At 32.4% G+C, this 24,068-nt stretch overlaps 2 protein-coding genes across 4 annotated transcripts; both read right to left on the bottom strand.

Annotated features, from left to right (window-relative positions):
- Window positions 1-303: 303 nt before the first annotated feature.
- Window positions 304-3,820, bottom strand: LOC144572846 (cold-responsive protein kinase 1-like). Of its 3 annotated transcripts, none has more exons than XM_078322518.1 (7): window positions 3,705-3,820; window positions 3,376-3,495; window positions 3,163-3,278; window positions 2,228-2,438; window positions 1,862-2,099; window positions 1,367-1,517; window positions 304-684 (listed from the first exon to the last, which is right to left on the bottom strand). In XM_078322518.1, exons 2-7 carry the CDS (start codon window positions 3,443-3,445, stop codon window positions 430-432), a joined length of 1,041 nt encoding a protein of 346 aa, XP_078178644.1. In that variant the 5' UTR covers window positions 3,446-3,495; window positions 3,705-3,820; the 3' UTR covers window positions 304-429. The 3 variants fall into 3 exon arrangements, with proteins under 3 accessions (XP_078178644.1, XP_078178646.1, XP_078178645.1); XM_078322520.1 differs by having other exon boundaries at window positions 3,640-3,754; XM_078322519.1 differs by having other exon boundaries at window positions 3,577-3,733.
- An 11,179-nt stretch (window positions 3,821-14,999) lies between these two features.
- On the bottom strand, window positions 15,000-17,693 carry LOC144572644 (patatin-like protein 3). Its single transcript, XM_078322293.1, has 3 exons — window positions 16,684-17,693; window positions 15,802-15,864; window positions 15,000-15,698 (listed from the first exon to the last, which is right to left on the bottom strand). The coding sequence occupies exons 1-3, from the start codon at window positions 17,596-17,598 to the stop codon at window positions 15,312-15,314; spliced, it is 1,365 nt and encodes a 454-aa protein (XP_078178419.1). The 5' UTR covers window positions 17,599-17,693; the 3' UTR covers window positions 15,000-15,311.
- Between the last annotated feature and the right edge of the window lie 6,375 nt (window positions 17,694-24,068).

Raw genomic sequence — 24,068 nt, 5'->3', positions numbered from 1 at the left:
TGAACCGCTCAACCTAACCTCCGTACTAAAATATGTTTGGAGGTCAAATTTTATATTTTTAGGAATTTTTTTACTATTTTTTTTAGATAGATAAAAAATACTGTGTTTTTAGATGGACAAAGGGGGGAATTCTAGCGTTATGTTATGAGCACTGCATCTGTCGGAAATCAAACAAACAATAATAGATATGCAGGTTAGCATGCCGCTTATATTCTAAGGTATAATTGATTTCAAAACAAACGAATGAAATTTGCATCAAGTGCTTTGTAAAAGCGAAACACGGTTTAACCAAGAATGAAAAAAAAAGAACAAATGTCATTTCAACATTCGTTCCGCTGTTCTATCGAAATGGCGAACGCGCGACATTTACAGTGCCCCTTGAATTGCTATGTGACTCAAATTGAGAGAAAACATGACTTGTGCTGGGTTTCATTGAACTGGGGCCCGAATTTTGAGGTCCATGATATCAGTTATGACACCTGGTTTTGTTATAACCCCATCAGCATCCATTTGCCCCGTTAACATTTCAACAACCTTTGAAATGGCAGGACGGGTTTTGGGTTTTTCTTGGGTGCACAAAAGGCCCACTTTTATAAATTGGTTTGCCTCTTTCGGGTCAAATTCGTTGGTCAATGATGGATCCACTAGGTTTGTCAGTTCACCTTGTTCATATAGCATCCATGCCTGTATAACATGTTAAACAATACAAAATATGAAACAGGAACCACTGGTTTTAGTAGAAATAGATACAAGACCGTTCCTAGCTTTATAACAGGTAACAGCAACTACAGGTGAAATTTTCTCTTTTATTTCTCTTTTGTTTATTCCAATGGTTTATTCCAGGTGAGGTTCTTAAGGTTAAGCTGAGGTCAATTTTGCAATAGAGGGTCATTTGGGTCAAATTTTTGAGGCGCACATAATGATTTAGAGTCAGATCTAGCACCAGATTTGTAGAAGGATACCAATTCTGGTGTACCTGCCAGTAGCTTAATGCATTGGTCCTCCAATTAAAAAGAAAGTGATGAAATTAATTGTAAGCACCAAAAATGGGATTGATTGAAGGTTAATCCTACGGAAAATTGCATATTTAATATTTATTGGGGCAATTGAGCAAATCTAGAGACTTGTAATTGGTGTGGTAGAATTGGGCTACAGTAAGCTTCTAGGGTCCGATTAGTTACGACTGGCAACAACACAATATAATTAAGATTTCAGTCCCTAAATAACAGCACATTAAGCTTCTAGCAGCGCAACAACTCAACAAGCAATAATCATTGATCCTTCAATCAAAAAGGAAAACTTTAGCATGGCATTGAAAGTTGAAATTAACAAATATATTTTTTTTATTAAAAAAAATGATGCATACCCTTTCAAGGAGAGAGAAGTCCTCATAAGGGTATCTCTCTGGGTCATTGGATCTGCCACTGACAATTTCTAGAAGAAGCACACCAAAACTGTATATGTCAGCTTTCTTTGTCAGATGACCGTGGATTGCATATTCCGGTGCCAAATATCCCCTAAATGGTATAAAATTAAAACAAAAGCACAGTGTTGTATAAGTCCTAGGAGTAAAGAAAAATTGAATAAAAATACATTTTTTCTGTTTTTGTCTATTCATATGGTGCTGTTTGGTTGTAGAGAACAAGTGAGGACATTATGGTAAGGAACACACATGTATATTATCTGTTTCCTCGATTGTTAATCAACTCAGTCGAATATCAAGTGTTTAACTGTTCAACTTATGCCGGTGTACCATGATTTTGGCAATCGATCTAGCAACTAATCTATAGTCTCAATCTCTCTGAAACAAGAAACTTGGAGCAATTAAACACAATGTATATAAATATAAAGCTGTACTCACAGTGTACCGGCCACTCTGGTGCTGATGTGCGTCAGATTTGCAGGGAATAGCTTGGCCAAGCCGAAATCAGATATTTTTGGTGTTAAATCATTATCAAGTAGTATGTTACTCGCCTTAATATCCCTATGTATAATTACTGGTTTTGCTTTCTCATGAAGAAATGCAAGCCCTCGAGCAACCCCGATACAAATCTTCAACCTTACTTTCCAATTAAACTCTATGTTGCACTGAGACCCACCTGTCATATGTTGGAAAGAGAATACATGAAATAAAATTAAAAAACAGAAAAATCTGGGTGTTATTTTGCAAATACATTAAAATTTCCTTTGGCATAAGCGAAATAAAGAAGCAAGAAGAGAGTAGTACATAGAAGGGTTTGTGCTAGGCTATTCATGGGAAGATAACTAAATATCAAAATCATGTGATCTCCCTCCACACAGCATCCATCCAGTCTGACAAGATTTTCATGTGTCACTTTTGCAATCATGCTAAGCTCATTCAAAAATTGCCTTACACCTTGTTTTGACTCAGCCGAGAGCACCTTTATTGCCACCACTGAACCATTTCTCAGCTTTCCCTATTGGATATCCATATAAGGTGTAATCAATTGAAACTTTTTTCTCGTGGTTGTGGTTTTAAATGGCAGGTAACTGTTCTATTACTACTACAAACAATTTTTAGTCAAATAAGATAACATGGATACGGCCCTTTTTGTAGCAGCTAGCTTGTTGGGTGTGGATGTTGGTAAAATTATATTTTACCAATGATTTTGTGTAAACGAGGAATGATCTCAGACTTGTTGGGTATGAATGCGGGCTGGTAGTCAATACATGATACAAAAGAGAGTGATAAACTGGCATAATCTTTTTCATAATAATTTCATATGTTTTCTATCAAAACAAATAAAATGATTTATAGAAAACCAATTACCATATTGGGAAAAAAAGGTGTATCAGAAATTCATTACAGAGGAAATGGTTGTATGTGCTCGTACAAAAGCACAGAAATTCAAAGCTCCCCTACTAAATTTAAACCAAGTAAAACAAATGGAAGTTTTGGATACAGTAAATATCTTATGTTTCGGTTTTGCTTCCACTTCTGATTTACTACCGCTGATAGTTGAAGAATTTATTTTTGTAAGAAAGTCGTCAAGTTGAAATTTTGTAGGAGAGAAAACGATAGCATCACTTATAATCCTTGGTTCCTGCTAATATTCTTTTTCTTTATTTATATTCAATTTATTAATTGTGTCTTGTGAAATTTCTTTTTAAAGTTGATATATGTGAAAAGGTAAAACTCACCTTGTAAACAGAACCAAACCCTCCTTGCCCAATTTTATTAGAACTATTAAAGTTATTAGTGGCATCTCTCAGCTCATTGTACGAATAGATCTTCACCTTGTGAAGTCCAGGCATATCTGAATTCACCAAATAATGTACTTCAAAAAGGTCAATAATTTATAATTAAATTCTAAATCTCTGAAAAAAAAAATTAACTTCTGGTAATGGACTTGCCTCCATTGATCTTTGAAGTTTTGCGTATGGAATTCTTCCTGCTCTTTGATGGAAAAGAGAAGCAAGTCATTGTTTCAGGATTTGAACATGCCCTCAACAATTATGACTAATTAAGTTCGCCTGAAAACAACAAAAACATAATTTAAATTAATGGCTGTATTAGATTTTATCTACTCAAGTGTATATAAGACAGCCAATTACCTTTTTGCCCACATCTGTAATTTGCTTCCTGCGTGTGTATATATATATATATATATATATAACCCTTTTCCTCACTTTTGGCAAAAGCACTCAACTGAACTTTGATAATTAACTATTTAATTCCTTACCCAAGATATTGTTTGCTTTATTTCCTTTGGCTTTGTGTTAGCTCTAAAAATGGTTGATGGGGGAACAAGAAACAGGCTTCTATATATTTATGAAGGAGAGAAGATACATACAATGTGGAAGCTGTCCAAAGAAAAGGACTGTTCTGAACTGGACCAACAAAAGTCTTAAAACCTAATTTATGGTTAAGTTGAACAATTCAAGGTCAAACAAGGAACTTTTAGTAAACCAACTAAAACACCCCATTATTGACTATTTATGTAGACAGTCCAATTTACGAATGATATATTGGACATTAGTCAACTTAATCATTTATAGGGCTGCCATCGGATTCTCGTTGGAAGATCCAAATTTGGGTTCACTATGGATCAGATGTCAGACAAAAACAGATGCCAAATCAGAATCCAGTAGAATCACGGGACATCTTTTGCAGAAAAAAGTGATGCTACATTTTAAGAAATTATTAAAGTTCACTGTGTTAAGAAATCAATTTTGTTTTATTTTATTTTAAATTAATTTTGCACAAATTATTTCATTAAAAATTGAAGTGTCATAATTGAAATTACAGGTCTTGGTTGATCTTCTCCAGTCAATTATTGCATACTATTATGATGATATAAGCCTAACACGATCATAATTTCAATTTCAATTTTTTCAACACATAAAGTCGTATACTCGATCTTAGACAAATGAATATTGCGTTACTCATGAAATGGTGGTGGAAAATTAAAGACCCCAATTATAATAGTGCTTGGAAATATATGATACTTAGTAGGTACAGTCAGACAAGCATACCTTGAACTGAATTTTGGTCTGCAATCACCTCTTTAGACAATTTAGGTACTGTTAGTGCGGAACACACTCCAGGGAGGAATACAATAGTAGGTTTCGGGAATGATATATGGTACCAACAATGTTCTATGGCTGTTAAATATCCATATCTCTTTGAAATCTATTCCACCTCTGATGTATCACTACAACAGCTAGGTAATCAACACACAAGGGGATGTCCTTAAATTTCGTAGAAGATTATATGGAGTTTTATATACTTAATGGTTGGAATTTTTGGAAATAATAAGTCACTTATCCTTTACACATCTTGAAGACAAACTTAGTTGGAGGTGGGATACCAAAGGCAAATTTACATTAAGATCCATGTATAATTTTTTGAACTTTAGAGGTGTTACACCTATAGATGCCATGATATGGTGGAAAGTACCTATACCTGTTAAAATTTGAGTATTTATGTGGCTAGCAAATAAGAACAGAATTCTCACGAAAAACAATCTCATTAAAAAAAGGGTGGCAGGGAACCAATTCTGTCAATGTGATGAATCATTAAACCACTTGTTTGTCTCATGTACATATACTAAACAAATCTGGCTCTTTATGGGGCTATGTCAAAATGTATGCCAACAATGGTCTAAATTTTCAAATGTTCTACATTTTACTAGACAATTGCCAAAGGTGCAAAGAATAGCTTTGTTGATGGTCTTCAGTGTCCTTTGCTGGACCGTTTGGAAGCATAGGAATGAGTTATGCTTTGATACATGCAGTGTTTTAAAAGTCGGTTTAGTCAGCTAAATATTCATATTCGGTTGGAATCCGAATAGAAAATGAGTATTCGGTTTAATATTCGGTTTCGAATATTTGGCCGCATATTTTTTTTCCGCATATTATCTATTCAGCCGAATTTTTCCGAATAGAGAATAAGAATCCGTATAAAAACTTAATAAGAACCGAATAAGTTATAATTTAGTTTATTTAAGTTTGAACTTATGTTTTATTTATGTTTATTTGTAGTTTTGTAATTTGTACTGTGGGTTATAACTTGTTCTAACTTATGTTATGTTTTATTTATGTTTATTTGTAATGTTCATCTATGTTTATTAGTCTTAATGTCTATGATTTTTCATTTGAAAATTCGAATAAAAATCCGAATATGCGGCCGCATACCGTATATGTGGTATTCGGTGGCTTTCCGAATACCGAATAAGAACGGATTATTAAAACACTGGATACAGGTAAGAAAAAAAACTCCTAGACAACTCATCTTTCTAATTGTTTCTCTTGTGCAATATTGGTTAATCTAGATTAGAATTACAAAATCGAGTACCCATGTTCAGCCTGCCAGAAAATGAGTTTTATCTTTGGACCTATAATAAGATACACTAAATATGTCTATATGGATCAGATTTTTCTATTTCAATTTCTTTCGGAAAAGAGGCCCAATAGACCGATTGGCTGGTCAATAGATACCGAGCCCGATGTGGTCCATGAACTTAGCTAGCCAGGTTAGGAGTTGGTAAATTTTGTTTGGTATTTTATGTACAGTGGATTTTCTCCATCTCGATAAATAATTTTTTAACAAAAAGAAAATCTCTAGATTATAGCTACCTCTGTATTTTATTTTGAAAATGATCGATTCCACATACAAGTCAGATCAACAGGACTCGCCTAAAAGAAAGTACAAAGGATTTTAAGATTTTAACATAGTGCAAATCCATTCATCATCCCTGGATTGATTTTAGTTACTGGCTGGGATCAATTAACCAACAAAATTAGGCCAAGAATTTATGAATGCTTGCAACTTTTAAGCAACAAATAATTAACCACTTCTCGACCACAAAATTATCAAAGTTTTCTTTGCTGCAATTCCAAATTTCAAATTGAAATTATCAGAAAAACTTTTGAATTCAATCAAAGAAGGAAAAAGGATGGACAACAGACACTGACAATGTCCCCCTCCTTTTGCAGGTGACCCGTGCAATAATCAAATTGTACTATATATATATACCATGCATGCAATTATGCAAAGGTTTCAGGCTTTCAAAATTAAAATCGGACCCGCCAAATTGTAAGAATACAGAAACAATAGGCCCAGGTTACATCACTAACCAGAAACTAGTACTAGTGGGCCGAAATTGCTGCTGAAATTTGATATGTTTGTGTCTCTTTCCTTCTCTTTTCTTTTTGTTTCGCTTTTCTTTTGAAACTTGATAAATCACATATGCTAATGCTAGCATTGCTAGTACACCATTAATGAGGTTCGCACTGAATGAGAATGCAGAAGGCATGTTCAGCTATTGCTTGTTTAATTTCTTTGTATGAAAGCTGGTCCTGTTAAGCTCTATTTTTAAGCTTCGCATAGTACCATGCAGGGACCGGCACATCAATTGCCATCGATTTATATGAGAATTGTGCGAATCTCCGGTGACCACCTCAATTAATGACTTAAATTTCTGTCATGATTTTATATAATATCTTAAACTTATTCAATTTATTTCATTCATTGGCTTACAACTTGTTGTACTAAATTTTAAATATCACCACATGGGAGCCTGTAATGTAGCTATTTAATAAACATATTTGATATCATTTTTATGACAAAAGATTAAGCAAAGAGCAGAAAACATGAAAATCAAAAGCAGAACCTCACCAAGAAAACTTCCATTAATAAAAGTGAATATAAAATGGAGATATAAATTAAATGAATTAGTACATTGAAACCAAATTTGTGCTCATCTTTTTCGAACTAATTGAAACTGAAAAGGGAAGCAGTTCCGCTCAGGGCCCACAGAAAAGGTAATGAATGATGATCCATGGGGACCAGTGCTTCGAGCATTAAATATTTGTGGGCCCATATCAGTGAGGTTGAATTAAGAGACAAAAAATATATATATTGAGGCCCATTAGTATATACGGATAGATCACGTAATATATTTTTTCTCACAGAATACTGGTTTTCTACCTTGTAAGCAAGACTTGTTTTTCTCTTTGTTAGATACCGACCAATGAAAAATTGACACTTTGAACTTGAAGTGTCACAAATAGTTTGACCTTTATAGAAAAATTATAGGTCCATTATGATTAGTATCACAAATAGGTCTGTCCATCAGATCAAATTCCATCCGAGGTCAGGTTAGAGTCACATGCTCAGTATTAAGATCTTCATAACAACTTTAAAATTCGTACATATCAAATATGCACAGATATTGATGCGGATTAGATAGTTCCGTCTAGACCGAAAGAATTGCCGCTCTAACTAGTAAGAATTAGCTTTTAAAGGACAATAACAGTGCATTTTTGCGTGTTACACATCATACATGTAATTAATTAAATGCCATTCTTGCTGTTATTATACTCGCACTACCAAACATTTTCTGATTATAAATTAAAAGAATCTGACCATAAATTGAGTTTGCACGTGCCAAAAATTTTGTTCAATCTGAAGAGTGAAGACCTCTCTAGACAATAGTTGACTGCGAAGGTGGGAAGCTTCCTCCACGCGCATTCTCTAGCACGTACCAGTAAATAATTGCTTGTTTATTGTTACATGTCAGAGTTCGTGAACATCAGTGGTTCGCTCCTTAATTATCAATCGGAGTACTTCAATTAAACCAGTAAGACAAATGCACAGCTCATGCATGGCTGGAAAAAAAATCAATCCTATAATCTAGGAGGACCTTGATTAAATAGCTGATTCTAAATTTTCAAGTTGGTAGAACTGTAGATGAATCACATGCAGATGAACTGCTTTTCTATTTCGATTAATAAGAAATTAGAGGCGGCCATATATGCATGGGACTAAATTTAGTTTGATGCCAAATCAGATATTAGTGTCGTTTGATCCGTTATCGGATCAAATTTAATTTGACGTCCATCGAACTATCTCTAGATCTGTTCTGATTAATAAAGCCATGAGCATATTTGGATCCATAAATTTAATCTGATTTAGAAACATGAACAACAAACAAAATTGATAATGAATAAATGAGATCTATGTAAATCAGAAGCGAGCACTGGTTAAATGATGTCGAGTTCGTTTCTCTGATCACCACTGCGAATTTTATTTGAACTTCCTCTTAATTGTAAGGTTTTACTTGATTTCCTGATATATATTTTTCATTTCTTGGATTTTTATCTGTTTCAAGATTTGTGAGTAGGAGAGTTGGATCTTGCGTTGTCTCTTCTCTCGGGATATGATGAGATTCTTCCTAGATTTGAACAAATCAATCGATTTTCATATGCTATAGGGTACATGAAATGCATCTCGGACATATCGAGAAATATTTGTATTTACAGAGGTTAATCCCTCTATTATAGGTTTTGAACTACTGCAAGTAATTTATTAGTAAGTATAGAATGTTAATTTCATATATGTATATTTTTTTTATTAAATTTATTATATGATAAATAATTTTCATATTATTACTACAGTAATGAAAATGGTTTTATGAATTTAATTAATAGTACGTAACGAACAGATAAAATTATACGGATTTGGGTGCTGAAGTGCTGGGATATTTCTGTATTTTTTTTAATAAAATTTGTATAATTAATTAATAAGCACTTCACGAGCTAGCTTTCTCAAAATGATAAAAGGTATTGTGTCCTACGTGTCGTCGTGCTCCTACCGATCATAATTGTGTCGCTGTAATTATCGCTTCATCTAACGAACAAGTCCGAACAAAAAGTTATTATGTATATTTAGATAAGCCAAAAACTTTATAAAAATAAATTAATTTACTTGTATCACGATAAAGCGATTGTTAAGCTAACTACATTGGATCCGCTACAATGTACGCAAGTCGAATTGGATCGTCAATGTTTTCTCAATCAATACTTTAAAGAGGAGGGTTCAAATGCCTCCATATTTTTGTGCCTCCGTTATGCCTCCATCTCTCTATCATTTTCAATGTTCAAACAGTCGATCCGAACCGCTCAACCTAACCTCCATACTAAAATATGTTTGGAGACCAAATTTTATATTTTTAGGAAATTTTTTACTATTTTTTTAGATAGGTACAAAATCAGTAAATCTGAATCATCTAAAAACAGTATTTTTGTACCTATCTAAAAAAATAGTAAAAAAATTTCTAAAAATATAAAATTTGGTCTCTAAACATATTTTAGTATAGAGGTTAGGTTGAGCGGTTCGGATCGACTGTTTGAACTTTGAAAATGATGGAGAGAGATGGAGGCATGATGGAGGCACAAAAACATGGAGGCATTTGAACCCTCCTCTACTTTAAATCAGACAGACTTTCATGCGTCTCAAATTCTCAATTGCATCAGCGTTGCAGAGAATCAAAGACTTTCAAATCAGTCTTCTGTCGACTCTCTCCAGTGAAATACTAGCCTTGCTTCTACAGTTTTACTTAAAAACATCAATTTGTACATACTGTTAGCACTTGGCAATCAAAATAATACACTACTGTTGTTAAATTATTTCAGCAAAGTACAAGTTATCTGTGTAAATAAATACCATAGGTTGTATAGAAATTTTCTTTTTTCGAGACATTCGAAGTTATTTTTATAATGAATTTCAAGTGGATATTTTATCTCGCCGTTACATTTTCTTTATAAAATTATCTAATTTTTTTTCCCTTTTTTACTCCCTCATAAAAAAAATAACATAATATGCTTTTTTTTTTTTTTTTGTCAAAAATGTTGGATTGAGCTTTCATTTTTTGAAATATAAATTGAGTGAGTCTATGGTACTATGCATATCACGGGTTGTTACTGTGTTACGGTTCTATATTCGAGTTTTCAAATTCTAACGGTCGATCCGAACCGTTTATCTTGTTCTCCATATTAATATGTGTTTGGAGACCAAATTTTACATTTTTTGAAAAAAATTTACTATTCTTTTAGATATTTAGAAAATCACTTGATCTGAAAATTCTGGACCATCCAAAAACAGTGATTTTCAATAAATCTAAAAAAATAGTAAAAAAATTTCAAAAAATGTAAAATTTGGTCTCCAAACACATATTAATATGGAGAACAAGATGAACGGTTCGGATCGACCGTTAGGATTTGAAAACTCAAATATAGAGCCGTAGTATGGTAACAAATCGTAATATGCATAGTACCATAGACTCACTCATATAAATTTGTGTATAGTTGTTCAATTATCCCTTTAAGATAAGAACATAGGACAAGTTCTCAATTCAAAATTCTTAACATTCGACCTCTCATAAAAAAAATATATTGTCTTTTATTACTAAATCAAACTGATTGTTAAAACAATATATTGTGTTTGTTAGGTAAGCAGCAAAATGGTTGTTTTAAAATGAGCAAAAATTTATTACTAAATCAAACTGATTGTTAAAACAACATATTGTGTTTGTTAGGTAAGCAGCAAAATAGTTGTTTTAAAATGAGCAAAAAATAAGAACCGTTGTATAATACTTGAAGTAAAGGAAAATAGTCTGTCACACCAGATGCACCATATGCAAGATATAGATAACCCTAAAAAAACTGTCAATTAAAGTCCCCACAAATAATTCGATATTAAATTTGGGAAAAAAAAATTATATATTAATCAGACTTCATTATCAACAGAATTTTAAAATCTTAATTTTCATTTAATTTAGACTTTATAATTCTAGATTTTAGATTTGACAGCATGGAGAAGAAAGAGTATAGAGGAATTTTGTTTTGTTTGATATCTCGTTAATTTAGCGACACAGAGAGAGAAGACAATAATAAAATAGCTGTCATCAAATCAATTATCATTAAATATATATTTGTATTACACTATTACATCTTATCTGCGACTTCGTTCTGGTCAAATTTGCCAATTCAAATTCTTTTCTTTTCATTTCTCTCAGCCTACTAGAGCTTGAACAAAATGTGAATTTTCTTTTTATGTTTGAACCAAGAACGGGAGACAAATTATTTGGAACTATTATATTTTAGACTTTAAATCCTCTTCTGCGTATCACCGATTCAACACGGCTCTGAACCGTTTAATCGCTTTGAGATTCGTATTACACTAATTACCAATAACTCGGAAAATTCACTGGTTCATAGCGAGGCTATATAGAGTGCTTTACAATGTACACATGACATAAGTCCATACTATGAATTTATATTTTGTTTTTAAAATTTAAATAATTAATCCAAACAGTTTATCAAGATATCAGATGAAAAATGTACGTGAATACCAAATTTCACATTAAAAAAAATTAATACTTTTTTAGACTGGTAAAAAGTTATCTGATTTAAATTTTTTGGACTATGTGAGTAATAGCGATTTTTATTCTATCTAAAAATAATAAAAGAATTTTAAAATATATAAAATTTGGTCAGTGAATATATTTAAACGTAGAGAACAGATATAAAATTATAATTAGTATTGTGCCCATGTGTTCAGGGGCGAAACTAGAAAATTGAGATTGAGGGGGCTGAAAGAATAAGTGTCATGTAGTTTCAATTTATAAGGGAGGCTACTAGTAATAAATTTTGCAAAAATTAAATACTTGAAAGTTGAAAGGATAAAATTACAAAATTTCGATTTATGGGGGCTGCTTAGCACCCTTTCCCATATATTATGTTCCGCCTCTGCATGTGTTACAACGGAAATATATTATAAGATAACCAAAAAAATCTCATACAAAATGACATATTTTATAAAAAAAAATAAAAATAGACTAGATGATAAATAACATTTCTTAAATGATATCTACACTTAAATGACATATATTTTTTTTATCCTTTGACATATTTTCATAAAAAAAATCTCAAACAAAATAACATAGTAAATGACAAAAAATATTAAAAAAAATAGAAAGAATTGAAGACATAGCCAATCAGTTCAAAATTACTTAAACGGCATTTAAAAATAGAAAGAAATCATGACCGATCAAATAGATGATACATGTTACATATAAAAAGTGTGTGTGGGCATGTAACGAGTACCTCTCTAAATAAATTTAGACTTCTAACATTAAAAAATAGATGATACATCTTTATGCTTAATAGATGATACATGTTACATCTATATGCTTAATATAGAAATAGAGATACCAACCAATCTTCTTAGTGCAAAGCCGCAAAGTATCAGTCTATCAGACAATCACTCGACTTGTTATGTATAAGTGCATAGGAAGACTGCTCCGTATGTTACAGGTTGCATTTGTATTTGTAAATTCATCCGAAATATAAAATATACCAGTTAAAAAAAAGTTAAACCAAATAATTACAATTTATTCAGAATATTATTTTTAATATAGTTGCAATGTAAAATTACAGATAAAAATTAAGTGTCTGCAACTTCACTTTGCGAACAAATAACTTATTTTTACTACTCATCATGGTTGAAAACAAATTGATTGGGGACCTAATTTTTTGACCAATCAAAACATGTTAAATGGTTAAAGTTGGTGTAAATAAAAAATTATTGTCCACGATATGAAGTTGCGAACACACAATTCCTACTGTAATTTTATATTGCGGCTATGTCAAAAATACACTTTTTCAGATTTTGTGGTTATTTAATTATTTTTTAATCGTAAAAATAAAAATTTCGGTGGATTCACTCGCCACCAGTCTCCTCCAAAATTTGCCCTTTTATTTCCCTAACATTTCTATCAAAGTTGCACGAGATTCTAGCTTATCCGGTACGCGAGCCAACCTTGTTTACAAGAACCGAGGATTTCACCACTGCAAGGGTTAATAAACAGTTAAGATATTTACCTCGAAGTAAACGGTGAGCCTGGGAATTAGTGATAATTATAATATTTGTAATATTTACTAAGCATGTTTTTTTTTATCTTTCCTACAATCAATGTAAAATCCATAATTTTCAGAGTTTATTTTACAATAAATAGATATATCAAAATTATAAACGCTTTGAATCTTGGAGAGTCGATATATTAATATCTGACTATAATTCAATTGAATCTAGTTATGACTTAGTTAAATGATTTAAGAATTCATATAATTTGAATAGTTCTTAACCAGACACTGAACTGAAAAAAAAAATAATAATATTAGGGGGTTAGAGCATCTACATCCCTGAAACTATTAGAGTTTCTAATCTGACATGACAGTTTATAATCCAGTTTCAGGAATGTGGGAGAGTTTCTTATTTAGAAACTATGCAGGATAGTTTCTTATTAAGAAACTGTTTATAAACTCAATGTTGGTCAAATGATTGGCTCAAATTGTTTCTCCTTTTTAATTTGTTGCTGACGTGGCTTAATAGAAACTCTAAAATGAGTTTCAGGAATTTGAGAGTTAGAAACTTCAGAGACCATAATTTCTAAAAAATAGTTAATAGTTATTTAGAAATCCTATTGAGTTTTAGAGATGTAGATGCTCTTAGATATCATAAAATTCAACGCACAAAGAGTCTTTCCATCCAAATTAATAACATAATACTTTAGGATTTAGCTTCATAAAGTTAGGTTCAACGAAAGTATTTATCATGGACCAGTTTAGTCCAATGATAAATTAGATTCGTTTCATGATCTCTGGATCTTGGAGTCTTGTTCGAAGCAGCATAAAAAAAAAAAAAAAAAAAAAAAAATTAAGCTTTACACATGAACACATATATCTTGTAAAACAAAATAAAATCTACGATTTGAATTTGTAATTTTGAAAATATAAATATAATAGAAAGATTGGGGCATTTACTAGCAACGAAATCTTCCCCGAATAGCAAAATTAGCACCTCTAATATCTCGTTTGGATGGAGAATATAGGAAAGGAGAGCAGGGGAGGAACGAAAATCTCATGATTAATTCTTGTTTTGTTGGATACTTGGATGTTTAATATAAAAGGTAAGGTTGATGGATGTCACTCTTTTAATCTTCTTTAATTTAGAGATGTAAACTTTATGGTACAACACGATATGTGTATCAGTCATGTGCTGTGATTCGTGTGTTGCATGTGTTGACCATTCTAATACGATTACGACACGACACATGTCCCAAATTATAACGTGATTAGTCATGACACAACATGTCACATAATTAGATTTCTATTTTAATCTCGTAAAGTTTTTATTTTATTAATTTTTAAATTACAATGTAATAAAGGTAAACACGATCAAACAAATAAGAGCATAAAAAATATAGTAACCTTCATTTCTATTTGTTTATTCTTTCCTTATGTTATTCACCTCCTTTTTGTTCCCTTTCATCTCGTGTGAACCAAATTGATCTCGGTGCAGTGAGTCTCGTTCTCATATGATCAACTTCTATTCATATTGCCCGACTACCATAAATTGGAGCAATATGATTGGAAACTTTTAAAGAAATTTTCAAATGCAATATCATCAATAAAATGTTGACTCGTTGACTTGTGTTTTATCAATTAGACACTTTATCACAATTTAGAGATAAAAAGTGGTTATCAACCAAGTTTGTAACCAACTTTGATTATCAAAATTGGATATATTATCTCAATAATCCTAACATATGACTGCGTATAAATTAATTTTCCTCTAAATTCTATCTATATATTCCTGAGAAATTAAGGAAAAGATAAAAGGGGGGGAATAATTAACAAGCTAAAATCTTACTGAAATTTGATGTCAGTATTACATAAAAATCTTAGTAGAATTTCAGCTAAAGCACTCATGTACAGACAAATCCAAGCCCACAAGCCCATAACCCAAAAAAAGGTGTAAAAAAATATAAAAAGCAGTCATAAATTAAATCCACGTCAAAACCATTTACAGAAATCTCCTACAGCTAAATTCCAACTCAGCACCTAAAGCTAAGTTCATCCTCTCACAGTGCCCAAAAACATGAGTGAGATTCCTTTTGCAATTTAGCCACCACTGATATATATATTTACTCTTTTAGTCCATCTCACAATATGGAGGTTATCACTCTCCCAACTAAAGCTGAGTGTGATTTCGCCGGTACTACTGGTATCATTACGTCCTTGAAAGACGGTACACTCTGTATACTTGCAATAGATTGCCGAGGAACAACGACTTTCACTTCTTTAATGTCTTGTACCGGTAAGAATGTCTCGCAATTACTATCATCGGTACTAGTATTGGTACGTCGGCGATCATGCTCTTTCATCAACTCATGGGCAAAGTAGTCCAATTTCTCAGCATTGGTTTTCAGAGAGATCATTTTACCCCTGAATAAAATAGATTCTACATTTTGTTGTGAAAGCATTTTTTCAGTTAGACCCAACACAGCCCTTCTGTGGATGTCCGTACGGTCCACAGCTGATCCGCTGGCCTGGAAAATGACAAAATGGAGACAGCTGGCAGTCTTAATTACCATTTTTACCCAAAGAAAGATCAGAGTAAGAGACTGTTATTTATTTGAGAAATTTAATTACCTGTATGCGGATGTAATTTGCCGCTCTGCTGTGTCCGAATGCCAGCGCTACTGCTTGGTCCACCTGACATGTAGACAGAGAATGAATAAATCAAAATACATCCATTGCAACCTTTTTTAGAAACTATCAATTTTTATCCTGCAGTTAAGAAATAACTCAAAAATACTTGGGGGCAAAAGACAAGAAGGTCAAATCAAATTTCAATGAAAATTAAATTGAAGTTTTAGTTTAGAAAAATGTGTGAGGTGCATGTGCCTAGAGTAGTAAAGAAAAGAGGTAATGTGTTAAGGGGCTTAATTAAATATTTGGAACCAAAATTTCTTCAACAAATCGTTTTCTTATTCCTTTTACGAAGACTCTTTGTTTCTTTTCTTTGGGTTGTTGTTAAACCAGTAGGCACAGCTAATCTTTGTTACTAGAACATTGCTTCTTCCAGTTTTGATCAATTCACTGAGGTGAAGAGTTGATTTATGACATGAAGCTCCAGCAAAAAAGAATAATAGCCTAGTACAGAAAAGAACAGTCCTTTTCCAAGATAACCGCGTACGCAATTTAACTGTGGGACTTCGAATTGAAATAGCCGATTTTATTTACAATACCCTGGGAAATTAAAACCACCTAGCGAAAAGTGGCCTGGTAATCTACTACTCTGCTGGTAGCCTGGTACTCTGTTCTCGAAAGAGAGAGAGAGTCGAACACAGCTGGCGGGAAATAAAAGCCACTGCATTAACTGACCATCTCTCAGATTGATTACACCTACTTATCTCTCTGTATTCTGTAACAAGTTACTGATCCGTGAGAATACACACTGACATAGATCGCCACACAATTTATACAATAAAATGACCGCATAAAATCTTAAAAATGCTCTCATATCCGTACCATATCCGAGATACCCTCCGCCGCAATCCTTGTTACCTCCGCCTGAGTCGGCGGCCCCGCCAGCTTCTCTCTGCCGGGCTCCGCCTCGCCACTCCCCAGAGAAACCACCAGCAAATCCTCAACGCCTTCAGCCAAGGGAAACTCCTTTTTGTTATTCAAAACATGAGTGATTGCCGCAGCCGTCGGATTCCCCATTGCAATTCCTCCTCCAATGGCCAGGATCTTCCTTCTCCCGTCCAGTGACCTCACCTCCGCACTTTCCTCACACGTCGCCTCGCACACATCCCTCAGCTTAAAATTGAACCCTGCATTCTCCACTGCGTCGGCTCTGGAGAAGAGGAATGGCGCGCCGGTTGCCTGGTCATAGCATGGCACCAGTAAGGGTTTTACAGCATCCTTCAGAGTCAATTCACCGAACATCTTTCTAAACGTTTTACTTTTACCGGACCGGTTAAAGAGACCGTGAAATAGACCCTTGTGACGGTTAATCTCCCTGGAGAGAATGGTAAATGCCTCTCCAGCTGAAAAGAGGGACTTCCCAGTAGAACCGCGAGCAAAGAGCATGGAGGCTAGCACGCCCCCAGCGCCTGATCCAGCTGCACAGTCAAAGAAATCAGCAATCCTGGCCATTGGATCACCTGTGCGCTCACGCAAGGTAGTCTCGAGGCGGACCAGAGAGGAGGCAGCGAGGAGCGCGTCAGAGAAGCGGCTGCCTCCATCAATGGAAAGAATCCGAACCCGGAAGGTGGGTGAATAGCTTGCGGATCGGGTAGGGGTGCTAGGTAAAGAACCGGGAAGGAAGAGCTTGGTGTCGTCATAGCCAAAGAGGAACTTGCTTTCGAGAATCGAGAAGATCTCGTAGCTGAGTTTGTCAACGTCGAATGCTTGTTCCACGGCGGGGGAATAAGACGCCATTGTTGGAGCCTTCGAGGAGGAGAGAGTTGGAAGAGGAGAAAGGAAGAAGTGGCAGTCGTGCGAGGGAGTATGTGGGTTTTAAATAGAGGGGAGGTTAAAATGAGGGAACATGAGCGTATGGTAGATAAATGAAGACGCGCATTTTTATCGTGCTATCGCGATCTTACGATTTTGCTAGCTGGTCCATGAACACCATCTAGGATGACGACATGTGTCCAGATTGGACTGTGCTTTGTTTTTTAGTTCAGATAATTCGTTCAATTGATCAATTGCGCATATATTCGTATCCGGTTAGGTCTGGTGGGCTGCTACTTGTTACTTGTATCTAAGAAAGAAGAATTAAATTTCATATTACTCGTTTTATTTTACTTCTCATTATTATAATTTACATGTGAAGTAAATTATCGTCTCAAAAAGTACGTTATTAAAAATTATCGTCTCAAACATAGTAAATGTGGAGTTAATCTAATTAGAGAAGTAATTTAGCTTACTCCGTTTATACCTTTATTTTTTTATTTTACTTCTCATTTGATGACTTATTTCCCAATCAAATATAACTTTTAACTAATATCAATAGACAAATACGATAATAAAAACTAAAAATATTATAATATATAGTTAGGTAGAATAAAATTTATCAACTATTAATTTTGAAAATTTTTAAAAAAAAATCAGTCTTTAATTTAATGACAAAAATAATAATTTTCGTGTGAGAAGTTACGGATTGAATTCTGAACAACGACATATGTCCAGCTTGAACCATGCTTTTTTTTTTTAGTTTAAGTTACTCATTCAATTGACTTGCGCAAATTAAACGTATCCGATTAGATCAAGATGGGCTGCTACTTATATTTAAGAAATAAGAATTAAATTATTTTCATAAAAAAAAGAATTAAATTCCATATTACTTGTTTTATTTCCCACCTCATTTTTACATTTGAAGTGTGGACTAAATTAATGTTATGAATGAGTAAGATATTAAAAAAAATTGTTTATAACAGTGAGTCATGTACATGTAAAGTATATATAAAATAAACTAATTCACTTAGAAAAGTAATTTAACTATATAGTTTCTATGTAAGAAGTTATTGTTCGAAATTCTTTATAAGGTATTAAATAGTTGAATGACTTAACCTTTAATATTTACTTTAAAAAAAAACAAATTACTCGTCTATGCTTTTACCTTTTTACTTCACATTTTGACAACTTATTTCGCAAGCAAGTATAACTTTTAGCTAATAGTCTAATACTAATACCATTAGACAATTACAATACTAAAAAAAATGTTATAATAAGAATTATATAAGATTTATAAACTATTAATTGTGGAAGTTTTTATTTTTAATAAAATTGTTATATTAGTAATTACGATTTATTGTAATTGTTATTTAAAAAATGCTAAATAAATTATATTAACTTGTTGGATGATAATAATTTAATATTAATTAAAGAATAATTCAAGAGTTGTCTTAGATGTAAGAGAAGTCACCATCCTTTGTAACGTGAACAAATAAACGCGTACTGATTTTAGTTGCTCAATTAATGAACATGTAAATTATTAAATTTATGAATTTTGCTCATTGGATACGAATTTGCCATTTGCCTCGCTCGAACGGTAGTCACTAAAAGTTGTGCAGAGCTGGACAATTTGTACTCCGTAACGCTTAATTGCGTTGTGAATTATTCAAAAGAGTACGTGCATAAATTTTGTTGCTGGACAGATCGAAAACAAAAGTTATTCATGGACAAAATCATCGCCTACGGTTGCTCATGGGTTTACCTTTTCTAGCTAGACCATTGTTGCAAGCCGATTAGTTGTTGCCGGTGATCAAATTATTATGGATTTTTTTCGACAAATCAATTGATTATTTTTTATTATAAATAACCATTCTCGATCATTCCCAATTAATTGTTGTTTAACGGTACTATATCCGTTTGACGATTACATGCCATTATTTATAACATTTAGCTAGACAGTATACTTATAGCTACATAATACATTGTTGTAAGATATGATGAATTCTTTATCAGAACATTTTTTTTTAGAATTCGTATCCTCTGCATTAACTAAAAAAAGAATCTTTTGTGTTGATGTATATGAACTGTATGATCCGCTAAAAGATCCGTACGGTCTAGATTCATACTAATATTAAAAGACCCTGAATTAGATAATGTGACCGAATTAGCTCTGTTTAAAATCAGACAACCCGCGGCGGAGATGCGTTAACTTTGAACGTTCTCTTTTTTGTGTGTCACATGTATAAGTATGTCAATTGTCAAATCATATGTTTTCGTAGTAACATTTTCTTTTATATATAAAACAATTTATTTAAATGTTATTTTTGAACAAACCGAAAAGGCATGAAAAAATCTTCACATCTCGTGATGTCATGTACTATTTCATGTTGACACACATGCATATGCACTCTCGAACCATATATCTTTCTGGTGATGATGTATCCTTCACAACTATAATTAGTTCAATCTATGGATTATATTTATAATTTTGTGCTGTCTTATATTTTTTTTTTTTTCTGTTTTTGCAAGGATTTTGATACCGTCTTATTTTTTATGGAAGTCAGGTATAATTTTTTTTAAGAAATTATCTTCATAATATAAAAAATACATGCAAAAATTGGGGGAAAAAATAGGTGACGTTGAACCCCATTAGTTGAACTCAATTCCACCCATGTCCTCTATACAAAATTTTCTTTAATTCCTAGTTTGATTTTTTTTTCTATCATTTGTGATTTTGGAAAGTATTTTTTTATCTGTGTTAATTATCGAGCGTCCATCAAAATCGAAATTTTCAGTTGCTTTAATTTTTCGATTATGACATCAAATCTAATTTTCCCACTAAAACTCGTTATCTTTATTTATTCTTTATTCTTCGTTTAATATTTTGTTAAAAATACTTGAATTGACTAATTTTTCACATTTATAGACATATCTTATTAATTGGATTCGAAAAGCACATCGCAACGACAAATTAAAATTGAGAAAATGTATATCAATATTGTCAATAATTAAATAAAAGAATCGAATATAATTTTTTCTTTTTTCACATAGCTTATAGCTAGCTTCCGACACATTGATTTTTTTTTTTTTCAGTTACCAAAACTTGACACAAGTGGGCACTTGCAGTGAAGACACCATGCACATGTCTACCAGCCTATTTAAAAAAAAATAATAATAATAAAAAATCTGTCGTTAATATAGGAGAATGAAAGGAAAATTAAGTTTTTGAAAGAAAATATATGAAATTCATTATCACATATTAATCCTTCGTGTCGTAAGTTAAAATTATCCTTCTTTACACTTTGAACGTGACAGATATTTTTGACATAACAGTTTTTAATTCATATAACGCTCCAGTCATATAAAATATTATTTTGAATATATTATTGGAGCGCACGAGTCATTTAACATGTCTTTTCTTTTTCCTGACACTCGGTTTGTCACACAGGCTTCTGGAGCTAGAAAATAATATTCTATTAATAGTGATAAAATTAATTTCAATCAAGGTTCTAAATAACGTTTATCGCATCATAGCAGAAAGCCCACAAAAAAAAAACTATAGTGAATAGTGTCGCTATAGTGAAAGCTATGCCACATAGCGTTTTTTTTATTTTTTTATAAAAATTATATCATATATTTTTACTAAATATCAACAATATCTAAGTCTCATAAAACAATAAATAACATCAAATTGATTAAAAAATTATAATATTTATATTGAACCAATAAAAAGTCTAAATTGTGACTCAAAATATCCATACTAATACTAATATCATAAACTATCGATCTTTTTTTATTTAAAATATATTCAGCATCATGACATAATTTATCTTTTTTTCTATTTAAATTTCAAAATAACCTAGACATCATGGCATAATTAATTAATTTAATTTATTCAAAATATTCAAACTACCATATAGTAAGTATCATTTTGTTACTTCAAGAAATATCTTAATATATTCAATCTGAGTTTTTATTTAAAACCCATATAAATTGAGAAGAAAAAGAAAACTCATGTTGCTTAGCCCGATGTAGCTTCCTTATTTGATTTTGTTTGATGGATCTCTCATTTAATAATTAATAGTTTAATATAAAGCTTAGTGCGTGAATTGCAAAAAAAAAAATCACGGTTAAAATCCAATCTGCATCTTTATTTAAAGCCCATATAAATTGAAAAGAAAAGAAAAAACAACTCATGTTGCATAGCGCGCGCTACATGCTATGCGCTATAGCGGACCGCTATTACCGCTATAGCGTCCGTAGCTCAATTACCGCGTTTTGATGCCATATCTTAGCGTTTATGGTCCAAAAACGCTACAGCGCACTATTTAGAACACTGATTTCAACTGATTAAAATTCTAAATTTAATCTGTTGAATTTTAACAGTGATAATTTCTATTAACTAAGTTTATGGTCAAGTAAACTTTTGACATAAATAAATATTTTATATTATTCTAAAAAAATATATTTTATATTATTCTAAAAACATATATTGCTGGCAAACAACAAAATTATTTTTTTGGAAATCCCACAAAAAATTACAAGCTTTCTTAAATGAGAATAGAGATCAGGAGAAAATATGAGCCATGTGATTAAGAATGAAATCAGATGCAAAAAGGTGCTGATGATGTTAAACGAGTGAAAGGAGCCTCATTTTCAGATTTATTGCCTTACTACGTAATAAATTATAACAAATACAAAATTCAAGAAAGTTTAGCACTTTCAGATGCAAATTTTTGAATTTTTACAACGTGATAAGTAAAATGCAAATTATTTTGAAAATATAAAATCCGGAATGAAAAATTTATTATTTTTGTCACGTCGATCCTCTCTTTATAAGAGAAAGGGCAAGTTGATCAATTTGGTCAATTCCGTTATCAACAGAACGCAAAGATATATTAAATTAAATGGAGAGGATAAAAAAATAATGTTTGTTTTCATGAAAACTACACAAACAGTTATTTCTTTTGTTTCTATCTAAATAATATCGTTTTGACCCGAGCATAATTTGGGACGTGGTTTCCCGCTAAATTGATTCTGGTAATTTCTTATCTGGGAGAATTTCATATATACCACTTAAAAACTGTGAAATTACGTATGAACTATTCAAATTTCTATAATTACGTATTTACCATCTAAAAATCTAATAACTCACATATTAATTCAATATAACTCTAGTATATATCAAATATACCCAAAACTCATATTAATTATGTTTAATATTCTTAAAACTATAATTAATCAAAAATTAACTTAACACTCTATTAGTCTTTTCTTAGATTTGTTCTCATTCATATCCAATATAAGATATTAAAAACAGATGTTCCAAACTGAGTCAGTAAAAAAACGTAGATTCTCAAACTCGGTTACTTTGATAAAGGGTTGTAATATCAGCATCGAATTCAGTTAGAGTTGTTATGTTGGAAAATGTGAAGTGGTTATACTGTTTTTAGACGATCAAGCTGGAGCTGAAATCCTAATCTTCGAGTTTGTTGCCCCTTCTCTCCAAGTTTCCGCAGAAGAGACGGAATGAGAGAGTTTCAACGGGAAATTGACATTTACGTCAAAAAAAAAACGGAAATAAAATTTGTGAGCAGAATAGGAAGGGGTAGAGAAGGAGAATAGACTAAATAACTTCTATTATATAACATTGAACTTAATTAATCTCATTTTTTAATTAATTGAGTAAATATGTGAGTTATTAGATTTTTCGATGGTAAATATATAATTACAGAAATTTGAATGATAAATACGTAATTTCACAGTTTTTGAGTGGTATATATGAAATTTTCCCTTTTTATTTTGTAATTTGCTTCCCGTAAATTTGATGTATTACTATTTGTAACAAGTAGACTTAATTACATGTTTTAGAGACTGCGCTGCAAAGCTCTCGCTTTGCTTTTGTACCCTTTTTTGAGATCTGAGATGATATTCTAAGAACTGTTCTTTGGGGGTAGCGAACTTTGCCCAAAAGAACTTCAGATCCTTTGTGAGCGTAATCTCACGGCAATACATGAAGCTTATCTCTGACAGGGATAAAAATTAACAAAATACATCGAACATATCCACCAGTCATAGAAAAGTGAAATTATCAATTTCCGAAGGAAGAGCCTATTTTAGAGTTTAGACATAACAGTATTTCATCAGCACAGGTTGCACGGACACCACAGTCCACAGAAGATCTAGATTCGCTGCACTACGGATGAGGAGATCTATGGAATTCGTATCCTCTGAGATATCTCAAACTTTGCGTGACTTTATGGAAAATTCCAACCGTTTAAATACGTTCTGCACGAATCTCCAAGCACACAAATACTGACCCTACATCACCCCCGAATAGGCACCGGACACGTCGGTCACGCAAAAGTTGAGATATCTCAGAGGATACGCACTCGAGATCTCTGTCCGGGCCGTGCATGTAGAAAGTATCGCCGACGAATCAGGCAGTTCTT

Source organism: Carex rostrata, chromosome 20 (genome assembly GCF_964058835.1).
Source record: "Carex rostrata chromosome 20, lpCarRost1.2, whole genome shotgun sequence".
NCBI classification, from domain to species: domain Eukaryota; kingdom Viridiplantae; phylum Streptophyta; class Magnoliopsida; order Poales; family Cyperaceae; genus Carex; species Carex rostrata.
This window is presented reverse-complemented; position numbering and strand designations above follow the sequence as displayed.

What these genes read in the sequence shown, in the direction of transcription:
- LOC144572846 (XM_078322518.1), bottom strand. Translation starts at nt 3,445, where the DNA reads ATGACTTGCTTCTCTTTTCCATCAAAGAGCAGGAAGAATTCCATACGC. An exon ending in GGTTTGGTTCTGTTTACAAG is followed by an intron (nt 2,439 to 3,162) that starts GTGAGTTTTACC and finishes GATATCCAATAG; the next exon opens with GGAAAGCTGAGAAATGGTTC. An exon ending in ACCAGAGTGGCCGGTACACT is followed by an intron (nt 1,518 to 1,861) that starts GTGAGTACAGCT and finishes TATACCATTTAG; the next exon opens with GGGATATTTGGCACCGGAAT.
- LOC144572644 (XM_078322293.1), bottom strand. Translation starts at nt 17,598, where the DNA reads ATGGCGTCTTATTCCCCCGCCGTGGAACAAGCATTCGACGTTGACAAA. An exon ending in CGGAGGGTATCTCGGATATG is followed by an intron (nt 15,865 to 16,683) that starts GTACGGATATGA and finishes TCTACATGTCAG; the next exon opens with GTGGACCAAGCAGTAGCGCT. An exon ending in CAAATTACATCCGCATACAG is followed by an intron (nt 15,699 to 15,801) that starts GTAATTAAATTT and finishes GTCATTTTCCAG; the next exon opens with GCCAGCGGATCAGCTGTGGA.